General features: G+C 36.9%; 2 protein-coding genes across 3 annotated transcripts in view; both read left to right on the top strand.

The window, feature by feature from the left end:
* LOC114929352 (uncharacterized) overlaps nucleotides 1–21,940 on the top strand; it is a 69,819-nt gene extending 47,879 nt beyond the window's left edge. For both annotated transcript variants that reach the window (XM_085480255.1, XM_085480254.1), the window contains 2 exons: nucleotides 14,746–14,866; nucleotides 21,883–21,940. In XM_085480255.1, coding sequence (XP_085336381.1) covers nucleotides 14,746–14,759 — 14 coding nt within the window. In that variant the 3' untranslated portion in view covers nucleotides 14,760–14,866; nucleotides 21,883–21,940. The remainder of the gene's footprint in view (nucleotides 1–14,745; nucleotides 14,867–21,882) is intronic.
* On the top strand, nucleotides 16,353–23,835 carry LOC146724302 (homeobox protein E60). Its single transcript, XM_085480265.1, has 2 exons — nucleotides 16,353–16,358; nucleotides 21,822–23,835. Exons 1-2 carry the CDS (start codon nucleotides 16,353–16,355, stop codon nucleotides 22,230–22,232), a joined length of 417 nt encoding a protein of 138 aa, XP_085336391.1. The 3' UTR covers nucleotides 22,233–23,835.
* The last annotated feature ends 1,168 nt before the right edge of the window (nucleotides 23,836–25,003 follow it).

Here is a 25,003-nt window from a genome sequence, read left to right as displayed (position 1 = left end):
TAGTATCATCGATGAGAGGAACGTACAATTATTCTCTTCCAATCTCTCTCTCTCTCTCTCCCTCGCGGAAATTTGAATAAAAATTTGAATAATGATTCGAAAATACTACATTGAAAGAGAATTTTTACAGTTTTAGGAACATTAAAGATACTCGTCGAAATTGTAATATCTATACATTGCCAATACCTTCTAAAACTGCTTATGAAAAATTGTTTAACCTCATATATATTCGATTATTAAGAAATTTGATTTTAATCAAAGATATTTCTTTTTCCATCGTGTTATAAATTAAACAGTATTTCCTTTTTTTATTAATATTTAATTTTTGATATTAAAATCTTCCAGCTGCGACGGTCGTATTAATTTAGAAAATCCAACGCATACACATATATTTTATATGGGAGCAGAAAAATCGAAATATCGATTAAAACTATTAATGAAAATATTCTGCTTAATTATTCTGCGAAATTATATGTAGAATAATAGATCAAGGGAAGATAAATGTAATGTTACGTATATCACATCTTTTGGATCGACATATATTAATTGCTCAACTATTGATTGCGATCACAATGATATTTTCCGCAAGTTTGCCGAACAAAAACTTAGCTGATACAACTTTGAAATTCCTTGGAAAGGGCGAGGTAGAATCGCATTTGTTCTCCAGCATGTGTGTGGCATCGAGCGGCGTGTGGCGTCGTGCGTTTGTGCGTTCATGCGTATCTCTGCGTAACCGAGGCTGCTCCAAATTGAGCGTTGTGCCGCATATAGTCCGGTTCCGTCGACACCGTAATACCATGTTATCGAGTAGGCAAAATCAACGTGTCGGAAATTATCACGTTATCTCGATCTTTATTTGCTTAATTTATTTCTCTCCTCGAGAGAATATATCATACGTACAATCATTTTCTTTTCTATTTCAATTTGTCATTAATCTTGTACAGGTGTGTTTACCGTGATAAACTCTCTGTCTATCTTAACAAAATTTTTTCATTTATATTTTTATATTTTATATTAATATTTTTATATTCAAAAGTTTGCGTTTAAAGTGAATTTTAGTCCATGTTTGAGCAATTTATAGATGCGCGTTTATGACTGTTTAATATTATACAAGAAAAATGCACGTCATATATTATTGTTAAATGTACGGGAAATATCGAAGCTAGAAATTTCTCAGTCATATCGCACACATTGCGCGCATTTCCTCGAAAGTAAGAATTTATGCTGATATGCGCGCGTTCGACGAACTTATTCAGCATATACGACAAGAAAGCCGACAGTAAATTCGCGCACACGCCGCATATCTGTCTTCATCCGACTTTGAGCGTCTCTTGACATTTCTCCCCGTAGGCTTTCGTCACGCTGTTCTCTTTCTCCGTCTCCGTTTCTCTCATCATTATCGTCAACCCGTCCGTACCCGGGATCCTCGTCGCGGAGATCCGCCTATATTAAATTCACCGTGGTCTCATATGAGCCACGAAATTAAGCGATTTCGCGGGACCACATGAGGAGGTTTTGCTCTCCCCATATACGCGGTAACATGCTTCAATTAAACGTACCCGCCGTCAGGATTATTAATCCCGAATTAATGCGGCGCGACAATGTGGAACATTTCTGTTTGATCAGTCGGACTTGTGCCGGCAACAAATAAATAATCTCGTGCGATCTATCCGGTTGACATGAGCCGTTGATTCGACGATAGTCCTCCGTGGATTATGTTTACGATCATTAATACGTATCAAATTTAAATATAGCTTTATATAATCACAATTTGAAGAAATTAAGATTCGGTTACTTGCTGCAACAAAAATTTATGCGAATCATCGTACGGCATAAAAGGAATTAGGCATCGTTTATAATGCCTGATTTTATTTCCCACTCAATGAAGATTAATTTTATTTAATGATGGATGGTCAAATTTTGGATGAGCGTTGTCAATCTAAACTTTCGCTTTGCACGTTTTATTATCGTCAGGAAACAATTTTGACGCGAGGCATAAAGGAAGTCGAGATGATGTACAGCCTCTACCGTGTAGTTGGCTTCGTCTTATTCGAATAACCCACAGTAGCCGGATTGTCAGATGTTGTCGTGGGCTTCATTGCAGGGGACATCGTTTGATAGCGATGGACCGGGGACGAAAGGAACGAACGCCCTGAATCGGTGTTGGTGGTCCACAGTGGCGACTCGAAACAATGAATTTACTTCATAAATCTCAATTCAGCCGGGACCACCGCCCAATTAAACTTAATCTCACGACCACCGCCGTAGGGCCATTTGCCTAAGATGTGTCCGAGTCGATTCCACGCTGGGACTCACATTTCAATATGTTCATTAGAAATCTTCGTAACACTTAAATTTAATAACCATTGGGAGAGCAATACAGAGTATATTTTTTTTACGACATATCCCATTAACGCATCATAAATAGCAGTCATAATCTCGCTCTAGTTTTGTTTTAGAACGATCTTCTTTTTTATTTAATATAACAATTTTGTGTGTGCGGGTTTTCAGAAAATCTAAAAGGATTGTTACAACGAGAAAGATAATAGGAAATAAAATAATGCAAGACAATAAATGTGACTGTTTCTCCATTGTCTTAAATTAAAACGAAAACAATGGTCAAATTTAATAACTGGTGACCGACATTGGCAGCGTCGAGTAATTTGGAGGAACAAAAGAATAGTGGTCTCAAAAGTTTTGGTCGCTTACACGAATATCCGCTCGCGCGCGGATGGGAGTTTGTTCCTGGAAACGAAATTCCCGGAGATGGCCTTGCGAATGCCGCCCATATACTCACGAATCGTGGGATTTGAGTCTTGCGCGTCCATCACTGCCTTTTATTTGGTCTGTAAATGAGAAACATACCGATAACATGTGTTCATATATTCCTCCGGAATAAGTTGCGATGTCTGGCCTCTCGACAAACATGTGTCAACTTTGATGAGAATTACGAATAAATGTTGCCTTTGTCGAAAGTAGTGCTTTTCTGCAGATATAATAAAGAAGCAAAGAGTCAAAAGATTTAAAGACACTTATTTAGTAATTAATTTTTTTTTCTTTATTCCTGCTTTCTTTCGTGAAAATATTTTAATCAAAGAATTTCGATATATTGAAATCTGAGCAAACATAACAATATTTAATGAGAAATAATTAAAAGATAATAGTACTTGTATAAAATCCATATACAAAATTTCTACCATCTTTGACTATAAATTCATTTGCTATGTTATGTGCTATGTTCTTTCTTGCATGTATCAAACTATTTTCGATACATTTTATTGAAATTAATCTTATTCGACAAGAAGAAGAAATCAACGCAAAGTATCGTCTTTATAAGATAGATTACACGTAGAAGAAAGTCTGACAGTAGCCTAAGGCTAGAATAAATGATTAATAGCTTAATTTCTATCTATCAGGAAGTTATTTCTCTAGCAACAGATATATTGGTAACTGTATTATACTTTTACGATTCAAGACTTGAAAGAAATATAAGAATAATTAATTCGACAGAATTTTTAAGTATCATAAAATTAACATCCTAATTAAAATTTCTAAAAGAATAAGCACTTTTCAGCAGCTATTAATTTTTTTTTTTAACTTCGCGATTTATATAAGCATTTATTGGATATATTACATATTAATAGCAAATAAATGAAATTTTTAATAGTTTTTTTTTACTTTGCTTACATTATTATCAATTAATCGGCACACATAATTTACTTTCTTCTCTTATTTTTATGTTTATTCTTATTTCTTCTTTAATGTTTCTCTAGATTTTTATTCTTTTAAAATTTCTACTTTTAATTTTCTATTTTTTAATTAAATTTATATAAATCAATAATTAAAAAAGATTAATTTGAAAAAAATTGCAATATGCAATATGTATATTGTCGTTTTGACATTTGACATATAAAATCCGTTTTCGAATAATTAATGTCACACATTTTTTTTCGCGCAATTCCTTCTTGTTAACGCGCGAAATCTTTCGTAAATCTGGCGGTTGGCACGAGCCGGTACTTTTGGCGGGCCAGGAAATTAAGATGTATCGTCGAAATCTGATGTGGCCAATTTGCATCCGCCGCAACGCCTACGCGCCTTTCCGCCTCCGCAACGGGGCCCGCCCGTCTGGGACCAAGCACACCCATTCGAAGAGCCCATTTGATTGTTCAACAAGTCCTTAAAAATCCGAACACCGTCTAACGAGTCTTGTAAATACCGATACACGTGTGTGCGCACGGAACAAGGGAAATCACATCTTAATAACTCGATAATGAAATGTCAGCGTTGCATTATTTCCAATCTTTGCATAAATTACACACACAAATACACATACATATATATATATATATATATTTTTTTTTTAAATTATTATTTCAATTATATTAAACAATTTTTAATGTGAAATTATATTTAAAAAAAAATAGATCGATGTATCCATTATATTCTCTATATAAATGACAAACGCGAACGCTTGTCTTTGTCATATTACGAGTTTTACTGCATTTTATAAAGACAATCATGTTTCGTTTCATGTCAGTTAAAAATCTCAATTCTTCTGCGCCTCTTTCGATATCATCAGCACACAGTTCGTAGCACGATTTTCGCTGCTATATATCGAATACAAGGACACGTGCGAGCATGCACACCAGGCCGTGATGCACGCGTGGATATCGCGATTAATAGGACGATCAGGACGATGCGTCGTGACGGATTGAAGAGCGGACAAATTTAGGAGGATGCGTCCCACGTAATGGCGCGACGGGAGTGCCCGATTTTATTCTCATTCCTCGCCTTCGTGATCAACCGTCGCGTGACCGGTGTCGTCGTTCGCAAACGCATGTGCAACAAAAAAAAACAAGAGGAAAAAATTTTATCGTGTATATAATGGCCGCGAATGTGTACGTCTCTCCGATCGTAAAATCGTGCCACGAAACTCCCACCCGCGCGATACACCCTGATGATCTATGAAGCGGATATTAAGACCGCGTGTAAGGCGAACAGCCTTACAAATTGCTCACAAGTAACAGTCAGAGGCGCTCACTTTTAGTCTTCAAATTTATCTTCGAATTATGTAACTTTTACCCTGGAATTAAACCATTTTATTTATGCATGCAATATGCTCTTGATAAAATAAAAGAACATAATTAACTAATTTAGATTTTATATAAATTTCTATCATATACATGTTATATATAATTTTCTATGAATAAAATTACATATAAATATTCGATACAAATTATAATTAACAAATTGGGTATCGTGCACCTGTTCGTATTCTATAATTGAAGATGTCCTGAAACGATGGAAATTAGCTCCGATATCTTTGTGTCAGAATGTTGGTCTCTCGGGTCGATTTGTCAATAGACACAATTATTAACCAGCGACGATAGAACGATGTAACGCGCTGTAACACGGACGAAGGAACGTGTCGCCGCAATTACCGCGAGACGAACAGCGATTAACCTTCATGAATACAATCTGGCGCAATTCGACGGCAGAAATGATGGCAAGGCGACAATTGGGTGGGTCGATTTTATGGTTGCGGCGCATGCTCGACATGTGTGCGTGTACGTGTCCTTACGTAGGCGCGGATACGCGCCGACGAGTCCCCCCATACGTTATATTAACACATTAGCTGCGCTCGCGTGCCAAAACCCCGTAAGCCGTAAGTAACAATAAGTGAGGGTCGAGAGAGAGAGAGAGTCCCCCTTTCGACATTCGCGAGATGAGGTTCTGGCGACAGGATACAGTGACTTCTGTCTCGCGCGAGATCTCTTTTCTTTCTTTGTTTTCTTATTTCCCGTTCCACATCCTCTCCTTCAAAGAACGACACACGATGGTCTTCTAGAATTCTTACGGAAGCTCGCTCCTCTTCGTCCGGATGTATTCTTCTTCCACTAGTCACATATGGCGACTCGAGCTCAAGGCTCACGTTAAAAGGTCCCCGTGCGAAATATCGCAACGAGATGGAATTCGCATATATGTATAAGAATCAGCAGCTCCTGTCACGGTTTATAGTATCGTTACTGCGGCATTGCTGCGATTATCTTTCAATAATCTCAAGGTTCATTCGGAAAAATGATCATTTTAAATGGGGAAGGAATTGTATACTTTATTCGAATTGTAGAAATAAATTGCAATAATAATATCACTTATATTTAAAAATCAATTATTATTTACACATGTAAATTTATCTTTTATTATAACTCATAATATGATTCTTGTTGCGTTTTCAACCGAAGCAGCTCTTTTAACAATTTTTTTCTGAAAAGATACTTGTGCAAAGTAGATATCGCGAGATGATGAGACATAATCGCCTCGTAATTATACCATCTTATTTTCTCGCAACATCATTTTTCTCGACATTGTCGACGATAGCGCTGTTCTTGCCTCAATCAGGGCGCAAATAAGCAGTATCGTGCAACGATGCAAAAAAAGCTCGGACATGTGAAGGTGTCTTTCGAGATAGTGGTTGCTAGAGGATCCACATCATCTGGGTAGGAGAGACCAAAAATCATCAGACGGCAGGGACTCGAAATGCTCGTGATATTTGCACGGCACACCCGGCACAAGCACCTGCTGCGAACCTGCTCGCAAACCATCTTCTTGCTACTTTCTCATCGGCGTTGGTACTCAAATTTTCGAGCGCGACTTCTTCCCAAATTATCCCTCGCAATATTAAAGCGAGAAATGTCTCGAAATCTGCGCGTGAAATCTACACAATCCATTAAAATCAGTTTTGAGAAATGCATGAAGATGAATCATTCATCTCGTAAAACGAATCAAGCATTTCATATATAAATTAATATTGCGTTTGAAAAAGATGTACAGCTACGTAAAAAAAAAATATTTAAAAAACGAGCAAAGAACTTATTTAAAGATGTAACATTTATAATTTTCCAAGAGAATAAAAATTACCGTGTATATATTTTAGACCAGATTATACATATTTGCCTCTTACACCAACATTTCATATCTGTGCGCGAAATTTACACAGTCCATTAAAATCAGTTTTGAGAAATGCACGAAGATGAATCATTCATCTCGTAAAACGAATCAAGCATTTCATATATAAATTAATATTGCGTTTGAAAAAGATGTATAGCTACGTAAAAAAAAAATATTCAAAAAACGAGCAAAGAACTTTATTTAAAGATATAACATTTATAATTTTCCAAGAGAATAAAAATTACCGTGCATATATTTTAGAACAGATTATACATATTTGCCTCCTTACACCAACACATGTCATAATATATATATTAACTGAAGTTAAATGTAAAAAGGTCACCTAACTACCATTTGGATGGCAATTAAAAGTATATCGAGAATCGTACCGGCTATTATTGACCGTGTTCGAGGGCTAGGGGACATGACATACAGAAAACACGGGTTGAGAACCGCTTAGGCCACACGCACACTCTTCGGTGGCTCCAATTAAGCGGGCAACATTAATTTCAACCACCCGGTCCGACCCCGCGGTTATCTCCTTCTCTCCCGCTCCCGTCGTTTCGTCAGTCCTTTCCTTGTCCCTTCGTTCCTGTCCCTGTACTCCTTCTCTTCGTAACTCCTTCTTCCTTCTCGCTACGTCTCTCCACTCTGGCTCTTCCGCAGACGCACACGCGAATTCTGCGTCGAGTGCACGCAGGTAAAATTGCCGTTGCACGCCTACACACGTACGTGATCGTCTTTATAAGGCGCGAATCATCGTGGTTCGCGGATCGTCGAGTTTACCGCGGACAATAAATAATTTATCTTCTCGCGTTTGATCAGATTTTTTTTTACTCGTCAGGAAGATCGTTGACTTTTGACTATTGTTCGGTTCTTGATGTCACTGTAATTTTTTTCTTTCCAGGGGTCGATTACCTTTTGATCGATACGCTGACATGTGCTAAATTTGTCAAATGATTTATCTTTTTAGAGAATACACAGGATCTCATTATCCTGGTCTTATTATTCGCTCTGAAAATGTTGAACGCACAGTATAATTTACGTCTGCATATAAACAAGCGCGTTACATCCACGATTTTCAATGCAATAAAATTATCAATGGAAAACAGCGTGCTTTACAAAAGTATGTATTGAATTTACAGATTAACTCCTTATCGAGTTTGTAAACCTCGTTTAAGACTCTCGCCCGTCCTTCTATCTACGCGATCGTCGACATCCGGTGAAAAGGACCTGGCTTTACAAGGCCCCTTCGGCATAGCGCAACATTTACAAATACGCGCATAAATATGTAAATACGCGAGGCGCATCTCATATATGCAGCATCATCGAGTTTCATATATATGCTAATTACTACAAATCGTCTTTCTTCCATAATTATCCTCCACTACGCTTACGCATTCGCGGTGGTGGGTCAGGGAAATCTGGAAAACCGGGCATTGTCAGGGAAAAGAGTCTGGAAATTTTACTATTTATCTGGATTTTTTCACATTTTACATTTGTCCCGATAATTGAATTTTTTTATTAAATAAATGTAAACTCTTCCAGTAGCTCCCAGCATGCTAATTTTCTGTATTGTTAAAAATCGATTCATCTACAGCGTTGTGTTATTTTATTTCAATATGTTTGATAGAAACAAAACTAAAAAATCTGATATAATATAAAAAGTCAGGAAGAAAATGAATTTCCTGGAAATTTTACTATTTATCTGGATTTTTTCACATTTTACATTTGTCCCGATAATTGAATTTTTTAATTAAATAAATGTAAACTCTTCCAGTAGCTCCCAGCATGCTAATTTTCTGTGTTGTTAAAAATCGATTCATCTACAGCGTTGTGTAATTTTATTTCAATATGTTTGATAGAAACAAAACTAAAAAATTTGATATAATATAAAAAGTCAGGAAGAAAATGAATTTCCGGTCTTGGAAAATCTGAAAAAGTCAGGGAATTTTTTTCATCGAGTCTGCTGGAGGCCCTGTATTAGTTCCTGGCTCTCCTGATCCTCCCCTTAGTTTTCCATTGTTTAAAGAGCGCGATCCAGCGGTTCGCCGGAAATAATGGAAACGCATTTTCGCTCGCGCCAATCTTTCAACGCGTTCTCTCTATCTCTACTTACACGCTCGTTTAACCGCGCGCTAATGCGCGGCCGTCATTTATTATTCGAATGCGTCTCCTATATTTAACCGGAACGAAAGCTCCCGGGGTTTGTTTGTTTCCGCGCCGGGTCTCGATCTATATTCCGGTTTTTCGATCTTTTCTCTCGTTGTCTTTTTTCTTCTTTTCCTCTCCTTTCCCATCCGGTTTCCTAGCTCGCTTCTCTCGCCGTCACTTCTCGTCGCGCTCGTCTTCCGTCGCGGGCCTGTCGCGTGTCTCTACCTAGTCATATCTCATATCAATTCACCGCTTACAATGTCGAGAGCATGCACTCGCGGCCCCGTTTCGTTCGTTCGAGGCTGCTTCAGCAAATGCGATAGTTTACATCAACCCAGCGCCGACTTCTTAGGCACGTGGCTCATCGCGAAGAGGAGAGTCGAACACAGAGAGAGAAGACAGTGATAAAGAGCCGCGTCTATTCTTGCGATTTCCGTCATGCCATGCGCGCATTTACTAATTTTAAATACATAAAGAAGCCGTTCGGTTGTTTACCACTGAGACAATTTTTTTTTTTTTACATTAGGGATATATCGCGATGAAAGCAAATGATTAAATATTAACAAATAATATAATTAAAACGACAATAATTAAATTTTAAGTGGAAATATATGTTCCACGTTGATTCCGTTAGGAAGACGTATCGCAGAATGTGATCGGTTCAATAACACGCGTTTTGGAACGGTAAACACATAACCGAGCCGACACCGAGACTCGGCTCGCGTCAATCACCATATAAGAGAGGCAGAGTGGTGGTAGTTTACTTTGGTGCGTACCAAGTTCCTCGCCACATGCTTGGAGAAGCCGAAGGAACGTAATAGAGCGGAAGGGTGGAACACCCAAGAGCGAAGAGAAACGCCAAAGAGAGGCAGCGCGAGGGAACGTCACGTTACGTTCCACGGCGGAGTGACGTTTCTAATGCGAAACTAAGAAATTAGAACAGTCGCGCTGTCTAATGAGATACTAATTGCGCCGCATTCTCGTTGTATTGACTCGACCGGGGATCAGATAAACATGACTCCGACCGAGGGAAAGTGTGTGAAACATGTCCGTGAGATTTAATCGAATTGCTAAATTCACGTGTCAGGAAATGCTCCCGATGACGAGTGGAACGATTAAAATCTATAATATCTATTAGAGTCGTTGAGAAAATATTTGTAAGCCGATCCGAGAATGCCTGATATGATATCTAATCACGCGTGCATTTCGTAGATAAGAGAAATCATAATTATTATTTATCTTTAATTAAAGAAATACCGATTATATAGATTTTAGATAATTTGATATATATTTATATAAGTGTGGCGAAAAATTATAGAGAGAGCCGTCTTTGAATTCAATTAGTTTCCATAAATTAGTCAGCAAAGTTATCTACTTTAAAATAAATCTTGAGGGTTAAATGTCAAATGTACATCTAGCACAAAATCGCCAAGGGGAATATAATTTATGATAGCACAAGCAATCAGACATAGCATTTCTTACCCTTATATCTCAACGCGTTCAACAAGGCACGATAATGTCATGCATTTGAAAATATACGGTCGGAACAGACTGCACGCGCGGATAAATAATGCGGAAGAGAGTATGCGAAAAAAAACGCACACGGAAATGCGCAGCTTTTCGCATATCAGAAGGAAGCCGCGAGCGAGACACATTTCAACCCTAACAATCCCTATTATTTTATAATGGGGAATATAAGCATTTTTATTTTACATCTAAAAGATTTTTTTTTATTTTGTTTAAAATTAATCGCGAACATTTTGTATCTTATTGTGGTAAATATTAATCAGAGAAGCTCTTATAAAATTCTTCCAATCTCATATTGTCTCACTATTACCATATATGATTTTCAGGGTAAATTCTAAGAGAATGCTCTCGGTGCATAATTGGAAAGTCGAAGGAATGCTAAAAATAATATTACGTTACGGAAATAGGGCTCGTATTATATACATGTTCTGCGTCAGAACTGTAGTAAAGTGTCGAAAATATCTTACATTAGCTTTCATGAAAACGCGATCGACGTCGATCTTTTCTCGGCTGGTTTTAGGCTTCGTGAGACCCCCACGGGGCTTTTTCGCGATCGCGAATGATTGCAAGTGATCGCACGTTAGCGCTGAATCCGATTACGAGATGTGTATCTTCAGAGTCCGTCGAGTGGGAGCCAAACCGCTCGTTAAATACATTGTGCTACATATGCGCTCTCGCATCTTCGCGCCAGTTTTGCAGCCCGCGGAGTCTGCAAGCGGTTCGCGTGAAACGCGTTCGCGCTATCGTGGGAAAGAGACGTTCCGATAGAGAGACGGACGATTACACGTCGTTCGCGGTACGAAGAGAGGCCCGTAATTGCCGTAATGGTGATTCGAAATAAACGCTTCTCGCTCACCGCGAATTCATTGATTAATGATATCTGACCGGCCAATTGCGCCAATTGCAAATCAACGCGAATCTTCACGCCGCTCTTTTAATTCGATTAATCGTCATCACGTCGCGCGTCGGAATATCTTCACCGGCGTCGTTATTATATGCCACGAAATTATAATCCTAATGAAAACGTTATCAATTTTCCCTGCAAGCTAATAACCGATAAATCGATAATCATAAGGTAGACTTCAAAGGCAAATCATGCGTATCGAGATAAATCTATTTCAACTTGTCATGTTTCATAAGTTCTACACGTGCTTTCCTTTTCGCAATGTTTGCTCCATATATTTCTTCACGATTTTCTACACACGTTATATAAATCATATCCTCACCGCGAGCATGATACAATATATATAAACCTATATTGGAAGCTTAATAATTAATAAGAATGTGTTGTAGGCATTAGCTACGTGAAAAACAACAGTTTAAATAATAAACTACTACATTAATATTTAGTCTTACAGCGATCACTATTACATATTTTACGTAATATTTTGTTTGGCATTCATTTGCAGTTGAAATCAGGAGAAATGTATCTACATGTGTGAATACGATAATTTGAACATTGTTTAATTTTAAAAATATATAATTAAAACGCGAATTGCTTATAAAATCTCCTTTTAAGAGACATTTTTATTTTAATTTTGTAAATTATTATCGTGCAGTTTTGCGATTTCAGAAAATATAATTTTATATTTTCACAAATATCCTTCGGTGTTCCAAATCCAATTTCTATAATTTATCTACAAAATGACGAACGCGACAAACGCGTTAACAGCTGATCGATGACACGGCTTGGCTACCGGAGTTCTGCACACGTGCCTTTCTTCTCACATTTTCACCCCGAAAGACAAGGTAGATTCGCGAAACGATATAATCGCGATGACAATCGATGATTTGCGCGATAACCTGATAATATATAATGTAACAATTATGTAACGCACGGCGCGCGCGAGAGCGCATATTAAATACTTGCACGAGAAAACAATGTTGCCGCGAATAATAGTTGATAAATTATTTCGTTGGTAACCAGTTTTTGCTGTTATATAAATAAAATCATATAAATATCATCTAAATGAAACTTTGACGTCATGTTATCTTTAATTATATAGATAATAAAAATATGTATTAGCTTTACTAATTTTTTTTAGAATAATTTTCAGATAATTTTGATTTAGAATCAGAGCACATAAAAATACTTAAATAGTAGAATTTAAGCAGTAAGCGATAAAAATTTATGAATAAAAATATGAATACATATATTTTTATATCCCTTTTATAATTTACATGTTTTTAATATGACTGTGTTTACATAAGCGCAGTTAAAAATTATTATCCTAGATGAATCGCCAAATAATTTTATCTTTTGTCTAGATATATTTAAAACTTCGACGAATTGACATATTTTGATCTCACATCTTTATCTAGCTAATTTTAAAAAATCATCCGAGCACAATACTATTGGTAACACTAAACCCTGTGAAACCTCGCACGCTTATCTCTCCGCGATAACCTGGGTCTTGATTTATATCGCTTGAATAAAAAGAGGGAGAGTGGGAAACCGGAGTAATCGCCATATAACATAATAATAATGAGGACCGATAAAGTTCTCTCCTAGTACCGGTCAAACGCCTACGACATACAATAAGACACGATAGCAGTGTAGCAATATAGCGATTCGTGACTGCGCGTCGGAGCGCAATGATCCTTACGAAGTGACTTTCCTCCCGAGATAACATCGAGGTTACATGAAAACTAAATGGCAAAAGACGTTGAGGGATTATAGTTCCTGCTTCGCCATGTAGGCAGTTAGCTCTAGCTAGTAAGAATCGATGCTTTCTAAACGTTTTATGATCCGAAAGTGTAGCGACGCGAATTTTTCTCGCAGAGCGGCTCGATCAATTTTACAGTCCTATACGAACATGATAATGCAATACGCGTTTTATATGATACGATTCTGTTCCCAAGTGTCGATCCAACTAATCGATTGATTCGTGAAAAATGACTTCAATTGAAATCACAATCGGCGATTAAAGACTGAATAAAATTTGCATTGCTTAAAATATACACTCGATCGGGTTTCGCAAAGAGAAATAATAAGGGGGAATAACAAAGTCAAAGAGAAAGAGAGGGAGAAAAAGCGGAAGCTGGAAATACAAACGACACGAGGCGGATAAGAAAGAGGCGGTCTCGTTGGCGGAACCGGTACTTCTGCATTCGAAGGCGTAGCAATGAAGCCATTAATCGTCTCTTTGAGCTATACGTTGCTTGCAAATGTCTTTGGCTCGTAACTTTTCATACTTATTAGACCAGAAGATTCATTAAAAAAAAAAAAAAAAAAGATTTTTCTGGGTTCAAACTTTTCGCGAATTCTACATATTTGCACATTTCACCTTGTTATATTCGAAATCTGAACTTCTTTAAAATCAAAGAGTACTTATTTTCAAAATGTATATCATTATTTTATTAGAATAATTTAATAATAATTGCGTCAGAAAATATTTCTTTTTAGGACATAGAAATTTACGACATTTTATACATTATTTGAAAAACATCTATTTAAAAGGTTTCATTGCTATAATGTAAAGATACCTATTTTGTGCGTTTAAAATGAAATGAGAATCGATTTTAAACGTAAAAATACGCGAAGAAAAAAATGAATGAAAAAGAAGTGAAAATAGACAAGGCGCTTTAATGAAAACGAGTTAATGATCCATGGAAAACGTAAATGCTCGGCTAACGGTCGGTCGACAAGTGATCATTACTTATATAGTTATCGTTATAGAATCGGACTAAATAATTACACTTTTCATACGATTCTATAGCTATTAACTCAAAATACGCTAACAAAGATCTCGTGAGAGATCTAATTACGATCAGATCCAAATTACACGTAACACAAATGACATAATATTTCAAGCAAACAAAAAATTCTAACATCTATATCTACGCAAACGTCGATTTAATCAAATAAAATTGACTTTAATGCGAACGTATATTTGTTTTAATTTTAGATTACTTTTAAGTTTTAGAAATCTCTTAGCTTTAATACAATATCGATATCTAGTGTCTATATATTTGCATTAACAGTGTCTAAGAATTTGTGCGAACGAGACTCTCGTGAATGAATAAAAATGTAAAATGTATTTATAAATGAAGTTGTATACGTACGACAGTAGGACAGGAGTTTTAATCGGTGTGTTTTTTCTTTTTTGTTCTCAGGACGAAGTAAGTAACGACCCACGGCGGTTACGAGCCGTGCTCGGGCTAAGACGAGACTAAAGACGAAATGGCATCGGGGAACGTGAGCTTTTCTGAACGAAGCCGTTATTACGCTTATTGTGTAAGCTTGCCCGATCGCTGACATTTCTGCGTTAAATCGATATCTCAATGACGCGAATGGATATCGAGTAAGACGACATTATTTCCACTTTTCTTTTTACGATTTGCATATGTGTTATTACATAATTAAATTCATGTAGATACGTTTATTTAGCATTAAAATTACCGTCATCACTTAAAGAGGTATATATTATTATTTTTGTGAGTGCTTATAAAAATATCCGCATCAGTTCAATCCTTCTGGGGATCTATACTTTTCTCTGTTTTTTGTACTTACGCTTAATAACTTTACTCAAAATGAAATCTTTCAAAATACATAGACATATTAATATCCTCTTCAACGCATACTGTCATAAGCTTATTTTCTCGTCATACTTTATCCCGTCGTATCTTAGTCATCTATGCTTTTGAAACGCCATCAACGTTGCAGCGGGAACAGCTGTAAATTGCAAAAACCTCGCAACATAAATAATTCGAAAATGTGGGTTACAAGGTATCGCTATTCTGCTCGCGATATCGTATATTTGCTCGCGGCGACTGTAGGAAAATACATAAAGCGTCTATGCGGAATTCGCGTCCTGGAAAACGAGAATTGATACCGAGTCAACGACGGGGCCTTAAAACTGTCAATCGGGAGCTGCACTCGGGAGAGATAGATAGAGAGAGAGAGAAGGAGAGCACTCGTAATTCTTGTAAGTCGAGGAATGACTTGGGAGAATCGACGAGACTTGCTCCGACTCCGTGTCGACACGCTTAGCCTCGTTTGTCCCAAGTAATGGTCGCAGTCATAATTCAAGCTGCTCCGAGCTCGTTTCTATATCCCGATGTATACCCGCACAAGGACGGAACGATCAGATTCATGGAAAAGACGGGTCGATCAGCTCTCGGTGTCCTCCTCGAAACGATCTTGGAGCTATTTACACGGTTTGCCGTACGAGAAAACACGATTTATTCTTGATCGACCAATCCTTCATTTCATTCGATTTTTCTCTCTCGTCGTGTTATCCGATATTTCATGTTTCATATTCGGTACTTATCATTTTTTTTATTTATTTTGTTCTGCACAATTGTATTGTCGCTTAAATTATTTATATAACGTGTCCAGTTAAATAATGGTGGAAAGTATTTCTGCAGATGAGGAAATTACGATGTAAAGAGAAAGGAAGCGACGAAATGAAATTAAAATTCAAAACTTCTTTACAAAATTAGCATTTCCGAGCCTCATTATAACTGCATTACGCTCTTGTTTGATGTAGCTAGGGCCATTATCGAGTTTGCGCGACTAATCGATGAAAATTAACCAAAGTGCGGGCTCCGTCAACTACATCGAGTCAATGGCCTTAATGACTTAATGACACGTCGTCTTCTTTTATATCATTCTGTTAACCCCCGCCTTTTAACGAGGATAATAATTATCGGCGATAAATTTCACAACGCTGATTTTACGTTCAATGCATTCACTATTGGACCGTCTAGTAATGTATATAATGAAGGTAAGTAAGTAGTATAAATACAGGAGAATTTTCCTTTTTAATTATATATATCTCGTGGCTTTATCTCTTTCACGGAACAATCATTAGAGTGTCCCAACTAATATTCATAGACATGTGTGCAGTAATAATCATGAAATTCTCCAGATATATATATTTATACGTTTAGAAAAAAAAAATGATGTATAACTGAAAATATAGGTCAATGTTTTCGAAATTCTAAGTTATGCGACTAGACAAAAAATATTTAAATTTGATTCGATCAATCTTTATTAGAATGACATACTTAATAATACTTAATAATACGTCGATACTCACTTGTAGAAAAAATAACGCGAAGGACGGGAGAAAAAAAAAGCATAGAATGCAAATAAATGTTATTTATAAACCGTTCAAGGAGCGTGTTGTATTTTCGCGTCGCACGAAAAAAAGAGAAAGAAACAAAGAGCAATAAAGAAAGGCGCTGCTTCTGCATTAAACGTGCTTTATTAAAATGTAATAATCATTTATTGCGTGTCTTTCGCGCGACGAAAGCTTATCATTAAGCGGTCAGTGCTAGATTGCCGCTGTAATTATCAGATGACACCGGATGACAAGCGGGAGAACCGCCTTTAAAGTCATGAATACTTAAATACGAACCGAATGAAAACACGCGGCCGCGCTTTCTATCTCCGGACAACTTTGTACATCAGGCTCAGCTTGTCACTTGCATCACTTGGCGCAAAATGTCCCAGTTGGCGCGCGAGCAATTTTAATACATCCACAGCTACAATCTCACCGTATGCGATGGCCTCATTGCCGTTTCCCTTCCGGCGATCTTTCGTATATATCTGTCGATGGTGGACCGCGCGCGTAATTAAAAAAAGACGTGACGAGCAAGACGAGGTGCGCTTTAGCAGTCTCGTTATCAGGGCGATGCGGTTCGTAATCGTACGATTTACGCGTAGTTAATATATTTAATTGCCGCATTTGATCTATCTAATAGAAGCGATTTATCGGAGAGAAAGAGACTTCCATTACCGGCCTATAAAATTGCATCATCTACGGCGATTATCGATTCTTATTGTGCTGTCGACGCGATTTATACGGAAAGTTCCGATTTGAAACGCTAATAATTATCATGGCGCTCGAGATCCGCGTAAAGATCCGCGTTAGAAGATAAAAGATGTGAGATTCGAACGAGAAAGCTCCGCGCGCCGTGTCGAGAGATTATTATTAATTTATGACTGCGTGAATTTTCTTAAATATATTATGCGTGTATTGTTTCTCGTACTTTCTAATTTAGTCAAGTGCTATTACAATCTAGCTTTCTACTATTTTCGGTCCTTTTTTTCGCGCCGATCTGATAATTTATTTCCACATATTTCTCTCGAGAGAATATTATATGACTGGATGAAATTTATCTAAAATGTTCTGTTATTAATCTCGCGCAACACCTTTCTGTTTGCATTGCGTTCCGATTGCATTGCACGAAACATAGTTCGATTCGTTTTCTACAATCGCGTTTTACTCGTGTTGTGTCGAAATCAATTTAATTTTCGCTTTAGATTCCACGAGTGTACGAAACAAAACAGTTCGTTCTCCGAACACGATCTTTGGCCGTTCGCTTCGCATGGAATTCCAGTATATTTACAGATCATTTTTAACAATATTCCAGACATTTTACTCTCCCTTTTCTCGTTCTCCGCATCGTCTTCTCGGTTCTGCCGAAGATACGGATGTAATTAAAAGCAACGTGACGAGCAAGTCGAGCAGCTGACTGAAAGGGCGGTCGTAGAACATAGCGCTGTCAATTCGTTACGCGAAAGTTGCCCGAAGGCGAAACTGGAAGCCGCTAGAGCTGACATATCCATCCGAAGAACGGAGCGAGAGAAGTATAGTAGTCATTTTTGGAATCGAACAATTTTCCGATTTGTTTTGCGATTGAATTTTGTAATTTTGTAATTGACGTCAGCCGACAATTTGTTCCAACGCGACACTTTTCATCGTTTTGTTCTCGAAAAGGCGAGTCGTGTATGTCTTCACATTTTACAACAAAAGGATTCGCATGTAAATGAGCAATCAGCGTAATGCCGGTATTTTTATTCTAATCACTTAGTCCGTGTCCCGTGTAACGATCCGGCTGATTAGCAATGTAAATGTCATTTCGCTGTGCAATTGCGCGTGCGCGCCCGCGACAGAAAAAGAAATGCAATTAAACTGACAGACCGAACTACGAGCTGACGTCTATCTCAGGAGTAGGACAAGGAAAATTAGTGTTTCTAGCGAGGCCGCGCGTCCTCGGTATTCGAGATGCTTTTGGGGTTGCGCTTAACAGAAGAGAGAGGGTGGAGCGTCTTAGCATTATTGGTTTTACCCTCGAGAGTCCTTGGAGAGGGATTACCGTAAGTGGGAAGGGTGAGAATGAGCAGAGAGCCTCTCTCTCTCTCTCTCTCTCTGTCGAGAACGCGAGAGATGCTCTTCACCGTTTCCTACGCTTGACTGCAAGACCGTCTCGCTTAAGTAATTAGACTGCCGACTGTTCGTTACCTCAGTAATTCCTGAGGAGGAGAAAACTGCCAAGGATGCGTACGTTAATGCAACTAGCTAATACATCACTTTGCTGGATGATTTAGAAAAATTATTTTTTTTATCTCGCACATTTCGCTGTTCTTTGTATCTTATTGGAGATTTATTCTTATTCCAAGAAAACGTCGAAATTCGACGACAAGAAATATCGCACCTATCTAAAACGCAGTGTAGCTTCATTAATATATTTCTCCTTCGAAATCTCCAGCACGTGTGTCTCCGATGAAACGGCAAAAAGAAGTGACATCGTGAGCAGTCGCAACCTTGTAAGGTGTTTTAGAGACGCCGTCGAGTACATTCGACGAAGATGAATTTCTTACGACAATTTTTATGACCACACACGTGTGTCTAGAAATCGATCGCGGCCGTAAGAGCCGGTTGTAAGAGCCAATCAGAGACGGGAAACTAACGACTCGACGCGCGGATGCTTGATCGTGCGGAACAAACTGCTTTTCCGATAATATTACTTAAAGCTCGCGTACTATGATCTTCGCTTTGAATGATTACGCGTTGTAAAACGCGTTTTCACTTCGAAACTCATACGTGCCGGACGACCCTCGTTGCTCGACAGTAATTTATACTACCGCGCAACACACAACATTCGATAATTATCATTTGCAATGCAACTTATACTCCGCGAGTATGTAATTTCTCATCTCTCTTCCTCTCTCGGCCGATCGTTAAAGAGCCTCGGTTCGCCCAGATAAATTGTGTGCCAGGTAAATAGATCGTAATCAAGTAGTTCTCTCCCTCTTGTCATATTTTACGCCTCATTGGTTTTCATAAAAATTCATATTTAGAATTAATAACTTGCTGACATGTCCACAAAAGTGCAAAAATCTAGAACACATAATATCTTTGAAAATAAAACAGACCGTTTGTGAAAGGAAGGTTTTTTCGCAAAATTTCGCATAGAAGCAATTTTGGTTTTTTATATAAAACATTTCTCGATGGCGCAATTAAACGCCTAATTTCCCTAACTTAGAGAGAGATAATATATAATACGATCGATAGCGCTCGAAACCACTTGAATTTAAAGGGCCGAAACAGTCGTCAAATTTATACGTCCATCCATTCACGCGCGAGACAGAAGAGTGGTCGATGATTCGCGAAGCGGCCTCGAAATTTTCGCGGAATATTCAGCAGATCGGCCCGCCCGATAACGCCGGTGTTGATCGTTATGATTTGATTTATATGCAATTACACAGCCGCCGGTGGTGCGCGTATAAACCGCGGTGTACGTTCGTGCCGTGCGAGGCGGCGCGCAGTGTTTACCTTGTGAATTATTATCGGGAATCACACACAAGAGAAGCAGGGAGTCACTGCGGAGAAAAGCGAGTCGCGTTTAGAATGGCATATTTGCGTGGCCCTTGTTTGGCGAGATGCCTTATGTGTGACGCGCCGCGCGTTTCCCCTACAGAATACATAACGATCTAAAACAAACTTTAACTCTTCAGAGATTTCATTTTCTTATTCAATCAATTGCGTCGATCTTTTTTGAAACTTTATGTATATAATTGTCAGGGTTGGGTAATAACGAAAAAAATTAAAAAGTCGATAGATTTTAACTTAGCTTAGTTAATTTAAAATGTATTCATTTTTAGCTTCAACTAGTTATTTTTGGCCGTTAAATTTTGTTGTCTGAATACATTATTGGTTTTTTTTTATAAGTTATAAACGTATTATCTTTAAATTAAAGTATTATTAATTTTCATGTTCATTTGTCATCAATTGTAATTACCAAAAAATATATTTCTGTATAAAAATCAAAATTATTTCCTTGTTATTATAAATTTTAAAAGAATTAACAAACAAAATTCTAATTTAATATAAATAATGTTTTTAAAAATAACTTTTGATTTAACTTCAGTTAATTTAATCTTAACTTTAACGGAGGTAATTTTCTGTTCATTTTAACTTAACTAAATTAATTTTATAAGTAACTAACTTCAACTTAATTTAGTTTAAAAAAATCATTAATTTACCCAACCTTGATAATTGCATACAAAATTATGATTATAATACATAATTGTAATTAAAATTATCTCTTGCATAAAGAAGATGAGTTTATTATAAATTACGTCAATTTTTTTTTTTTTTTAACTTTATATATATAATTGTATATATAAAATTATGATTTTATATATAATTATAATGAAAATTACCTCTTGGTGTGCGAACGGCGCGGCTAAAATTGCGCGTGTTTACGCGCCTTAAGATACGCAACGTGGCGCGGCAACAATTACACGTATAATTTAAAACCGTCGCTGCCAGGTCCGTCACGGCGATTCCGCGCAAACGCACGCATCCGAGATAGCAGGTAGAACCGAAAGACGGAAGGATTTACTTCGTCGGGAGAGATCCTTCCAGTCGGACGTTTATTCCGTCGACGAACTTTCCGACCCCGGCTCCTCCCAAACAACCCGGCTTGTTACAGAAGACACTCTCGCGCATATAATAACCGGACTTAGACCCACAACGCGCAAACACCGCCGAGAGGAAAAACACTCGGGAGAAACTAGACAATAAAAGTTGCCGTAAAACTTGCGCCGGCCGGTTCGTTAATTTCTCAGATTTATCGGCGTGTAAACTTGCTGAATCAATGTCTGTCCGAGACTTTTCACGGCGGTATTAAAATATTGTTGAAAATCTTTAAAAAAGAGGACTTCTCGCACATTGTCATCTGTGGAAGATCCGATTTTATCCGATAATATTTGCTGAGAAAAAATCAAGTATTAGAATAATGAAAGATTGACTTGCGGAAAACAAGTCTTGTGTCCAAATAAAAATATACACCCTTGTATCTTCAATATATCTATCTTGAAAAAAAATATCGATTATTTTACGTATTTTTGACATGTATTTTTTGGCGAAAAACTCAATTTCATCTGCAGATAGACGTTCTTGGACGAAAATATTGACAGATATGAGTTAACGCTAGGATCTTCTCGTGTTGCAGGTCCACGTACGAGAAGAGTGAAGAGGACGGATGGACGCGGTGGTGGTACCCCTGAAGAAAAACGTCCCAGGACGGCGTTTAGCGGCGAGCAGTTAGCGAGGTTGAAGAGAGAATTCGCGGAGAACCGATACCTCACGGAAAGACGGAGGCAGCAGCTCTCGAGGGATTTGGGCCTGAATGAGGCGCAGATCAAGATCTGGTTCCAGAACAAGAGGGCGAAAATCAAGAAAGCAAGCGGCCAGAAAAATCCTCTCGCGCTCCAGCTGATGGCACAGGGACTTTACAATCACTCGACGGTACCGCTTACTAAAGAGGAGGAAGAACAGGCCGCGGAGCTCCAAGCGAAATGACGTATGCAAAGTTAAACGGAAATATTCGACGAAATGTTAGTAAGTAACTTTGAGCCCTCAATTTTTCGTATTTCACCCCAAAGATGTTACAAGCGAAGATCAAATTATCCTCTTTATTTCGTTTTAATCCTTCGCGTCGAAAAATCGAGAGAAGGCAAATTCAAATCTCTGGAAAATATACTTGGATAGTTAGATTAAAAAATTCTTTCAATACGAATAAAAAAACGTTTGATAATATTAAAATTTCACGGAGCGATCTTTTTTTTTTTTAATCAACCATTTTTTACAAAAGGGAATCTCACGTGCGGATATCACATAGAAAATATTTTTGTCCAGTTTACTAATTATGCAAGTTTCTGAAAGCAAGTCATAATTAACCAAAGCGGTGTAAATTTTCGTGTTATTTAAGAAAAAAAAAAGATAAATATGTGGTATATTATATACTTGGAAGAGTCATATTGGCCAAAAAGAATTAATAAAAAAAAAAAAAAAAGAAAGCTTGCTGAGCGGGCCGAAAGTCGTCTGCCATTTTTCTTCCTTAAAATGAAAGACTGGAGTATTTATTTCGTTAGATGTACTAGAGTGACAACTCGTTAGACAGCAAAACGAATCAACTCGAGGAATTTCTTCTGTTCTGTAATTAGAGCTTCCGAATAGAACAGCATTTTTGACGTAAGTCGCTCGTCCTCGTTCGACAGTTAATCGCGAGAAAAAAGGAAATTAGTTACCGAGATGGCTACGTGAATATGTTACGGTCGCGCGCCGTTTCTTGCCATCGCTTTGAAAGGTGAGAAGAAATAATATAAAAACGGCACACGTTCCTAGATCACAGCGTACACATGATTGGATCAGATTTTGTGTCGAAGGAAAGAAATCAACGAGATATATAGGATATACCGCAAATCTAATCAGATTTTCTGGGATATTCTATTCTTGTCGTAAAAAGGAGAAAAAACGCGGCTAATAATATCGCAATATCGTCGGAAGAGTGAAAATTTTTTCCAATCCTAATTATTATTATTAACGTAATTTTTCTCTCGCACGCACAAAATTTGATCCAGTTTAAGATAAAAAATAAAATAATGTGTTCGATTAGCGTACTGCGATGACATGCAACGGTTAATTTGTCACGAAGGAGATTAACAAGTGCCATTTTTTGCAATTTTTTCGGCAAGATCATTTACACGAAAACGGGGATCGCCTCGTGATGGAGGAACACAATAGGAATCGAGCGAATAAGGGAAGGAGCGGGAGAAATTAGATTTTACATTAATTTATTGTAAAAATGTAAGATATTATATAACGCGAAGAAAAACCTGGAGTGATTGCGACGTGCAATAGAATATTATACATATAGAAAGAGAAGCAAATAGAGATGAGCCATGTATAGGTGTGTTGTATATGTAATCGCGGAGCGACTTGTACATAATTTATCACTTAGCGGCGGCGTTGTGTCCCGATATAGACTGTTTAAAATATAACTTAGTTATTTATTTACGTATGATATGTATGAATCGTAGCGATCATACGAACGATCACGCGCGACAACTGATACTTGTAAGATTATTTAAATTCGAATTAAATATTCCCAATTATCAAGCCATCGAATATGATTTATTTTGTCCCTCTCTCGTTACGTGAATGTTTGCTCAGGTAAAGTATAATCTACGACAGCTGCGTGTGAAATCGAAAATTCGATTAATGAATTGATTACGTGACGATATGTCATTTGCAAAACGTGTCGCACAATCGATGATTATAAATCAACTGTGTCACCGAAACGAGAAATAGTTTCGAATTATACCTAAATAAAATACTAGACATACCAATTTACCCAATAATATGATTGCTGAATTTTTTATAAAGTTATCACTAAAATTATTTTTTTCCTATTAAGATTATACGTATAGTAAATGTTTAATTTAAAAAAAATTACTTCCAGTTTTTTAAAATAATGAATAATGATGCACAAAATGATTATTGGATAGAACTTTGAAAATTATTGTTCCTATATGAAAATATATTTTTATCAACACTGATGTAAGACAGTGCATGAAGTGTAGATTTTGAAAAAATATTTTCAACTATGTGTGCGAAAATTATTTTTTTCCTATTAAAATTATACGTATAGTAAATGTTTAATTAAAAAAAAATTACTTTCAATTTTTTAAAATAATGAATAATGATTATTGGATAAAACTTTGAAAATTATTGTTCCTATATAAAAATATATTTTTCTTAACACTGATGTAAGACAATGCATGAAGTGTAGATTTTGAAAAAATATTTTCAACTATGTGTGCGAAAATTATTTTTTTCCTATTAAGATTATACGTATAGTAAATGTTTAATTAAAAAAAAATTACTTCCAGTTTTTTAAAATAATTAATAATGACGCATAAAATGATTATTGGATAGAACTTTGAAAATTATTGTTCCTATATGAAAATATATTTTTATCAACACTGATGTAAGACAGTGCATGAAGTGTAGATTTTGAAAAAATATTTTCAACTATGTGCGAAAATTATTTTTTTCCTATTAAAATTATACGTATAGTAAATGTTTAATTAAAAAAAAATTACTTCCAGTTTTTTAAAATAATGAATAATGACGCACAAAATGATTATTGGATAGAACTTTGAAAATTATTGTTCCTATATAAAAATATATTTTTATCAACACTGATGTAAGACAGTGCATGAAGTGTAGATTTTGAAAAAATATTTTCAACTATGTGTGCGAAAATTATTTTTTTCCTATTAAGATTA

Source organism: Nylanderia fulva, unplaced genomic scaffold (genome assembly GCF_048542155.1).
Source record: "Nylanderia fulva isolate GAGA-0341 unplaced genomic scaffold, ASM4854215v1 Scaffold14, whole genome shotgun sequence".
In the NCBI taxonomy this organism is placed as follows: Eukaryota; Metazoa; Arthropoda; class Insecta; order Hymenoptera; family Formicidae; genus Nylanderia; species Nylanderia fulva.
The sequence above is the reverse complement of the archived record's forward strand: the minus strand, read 5'-3'. Positions and strand labels throughout refer to the sequence as shown.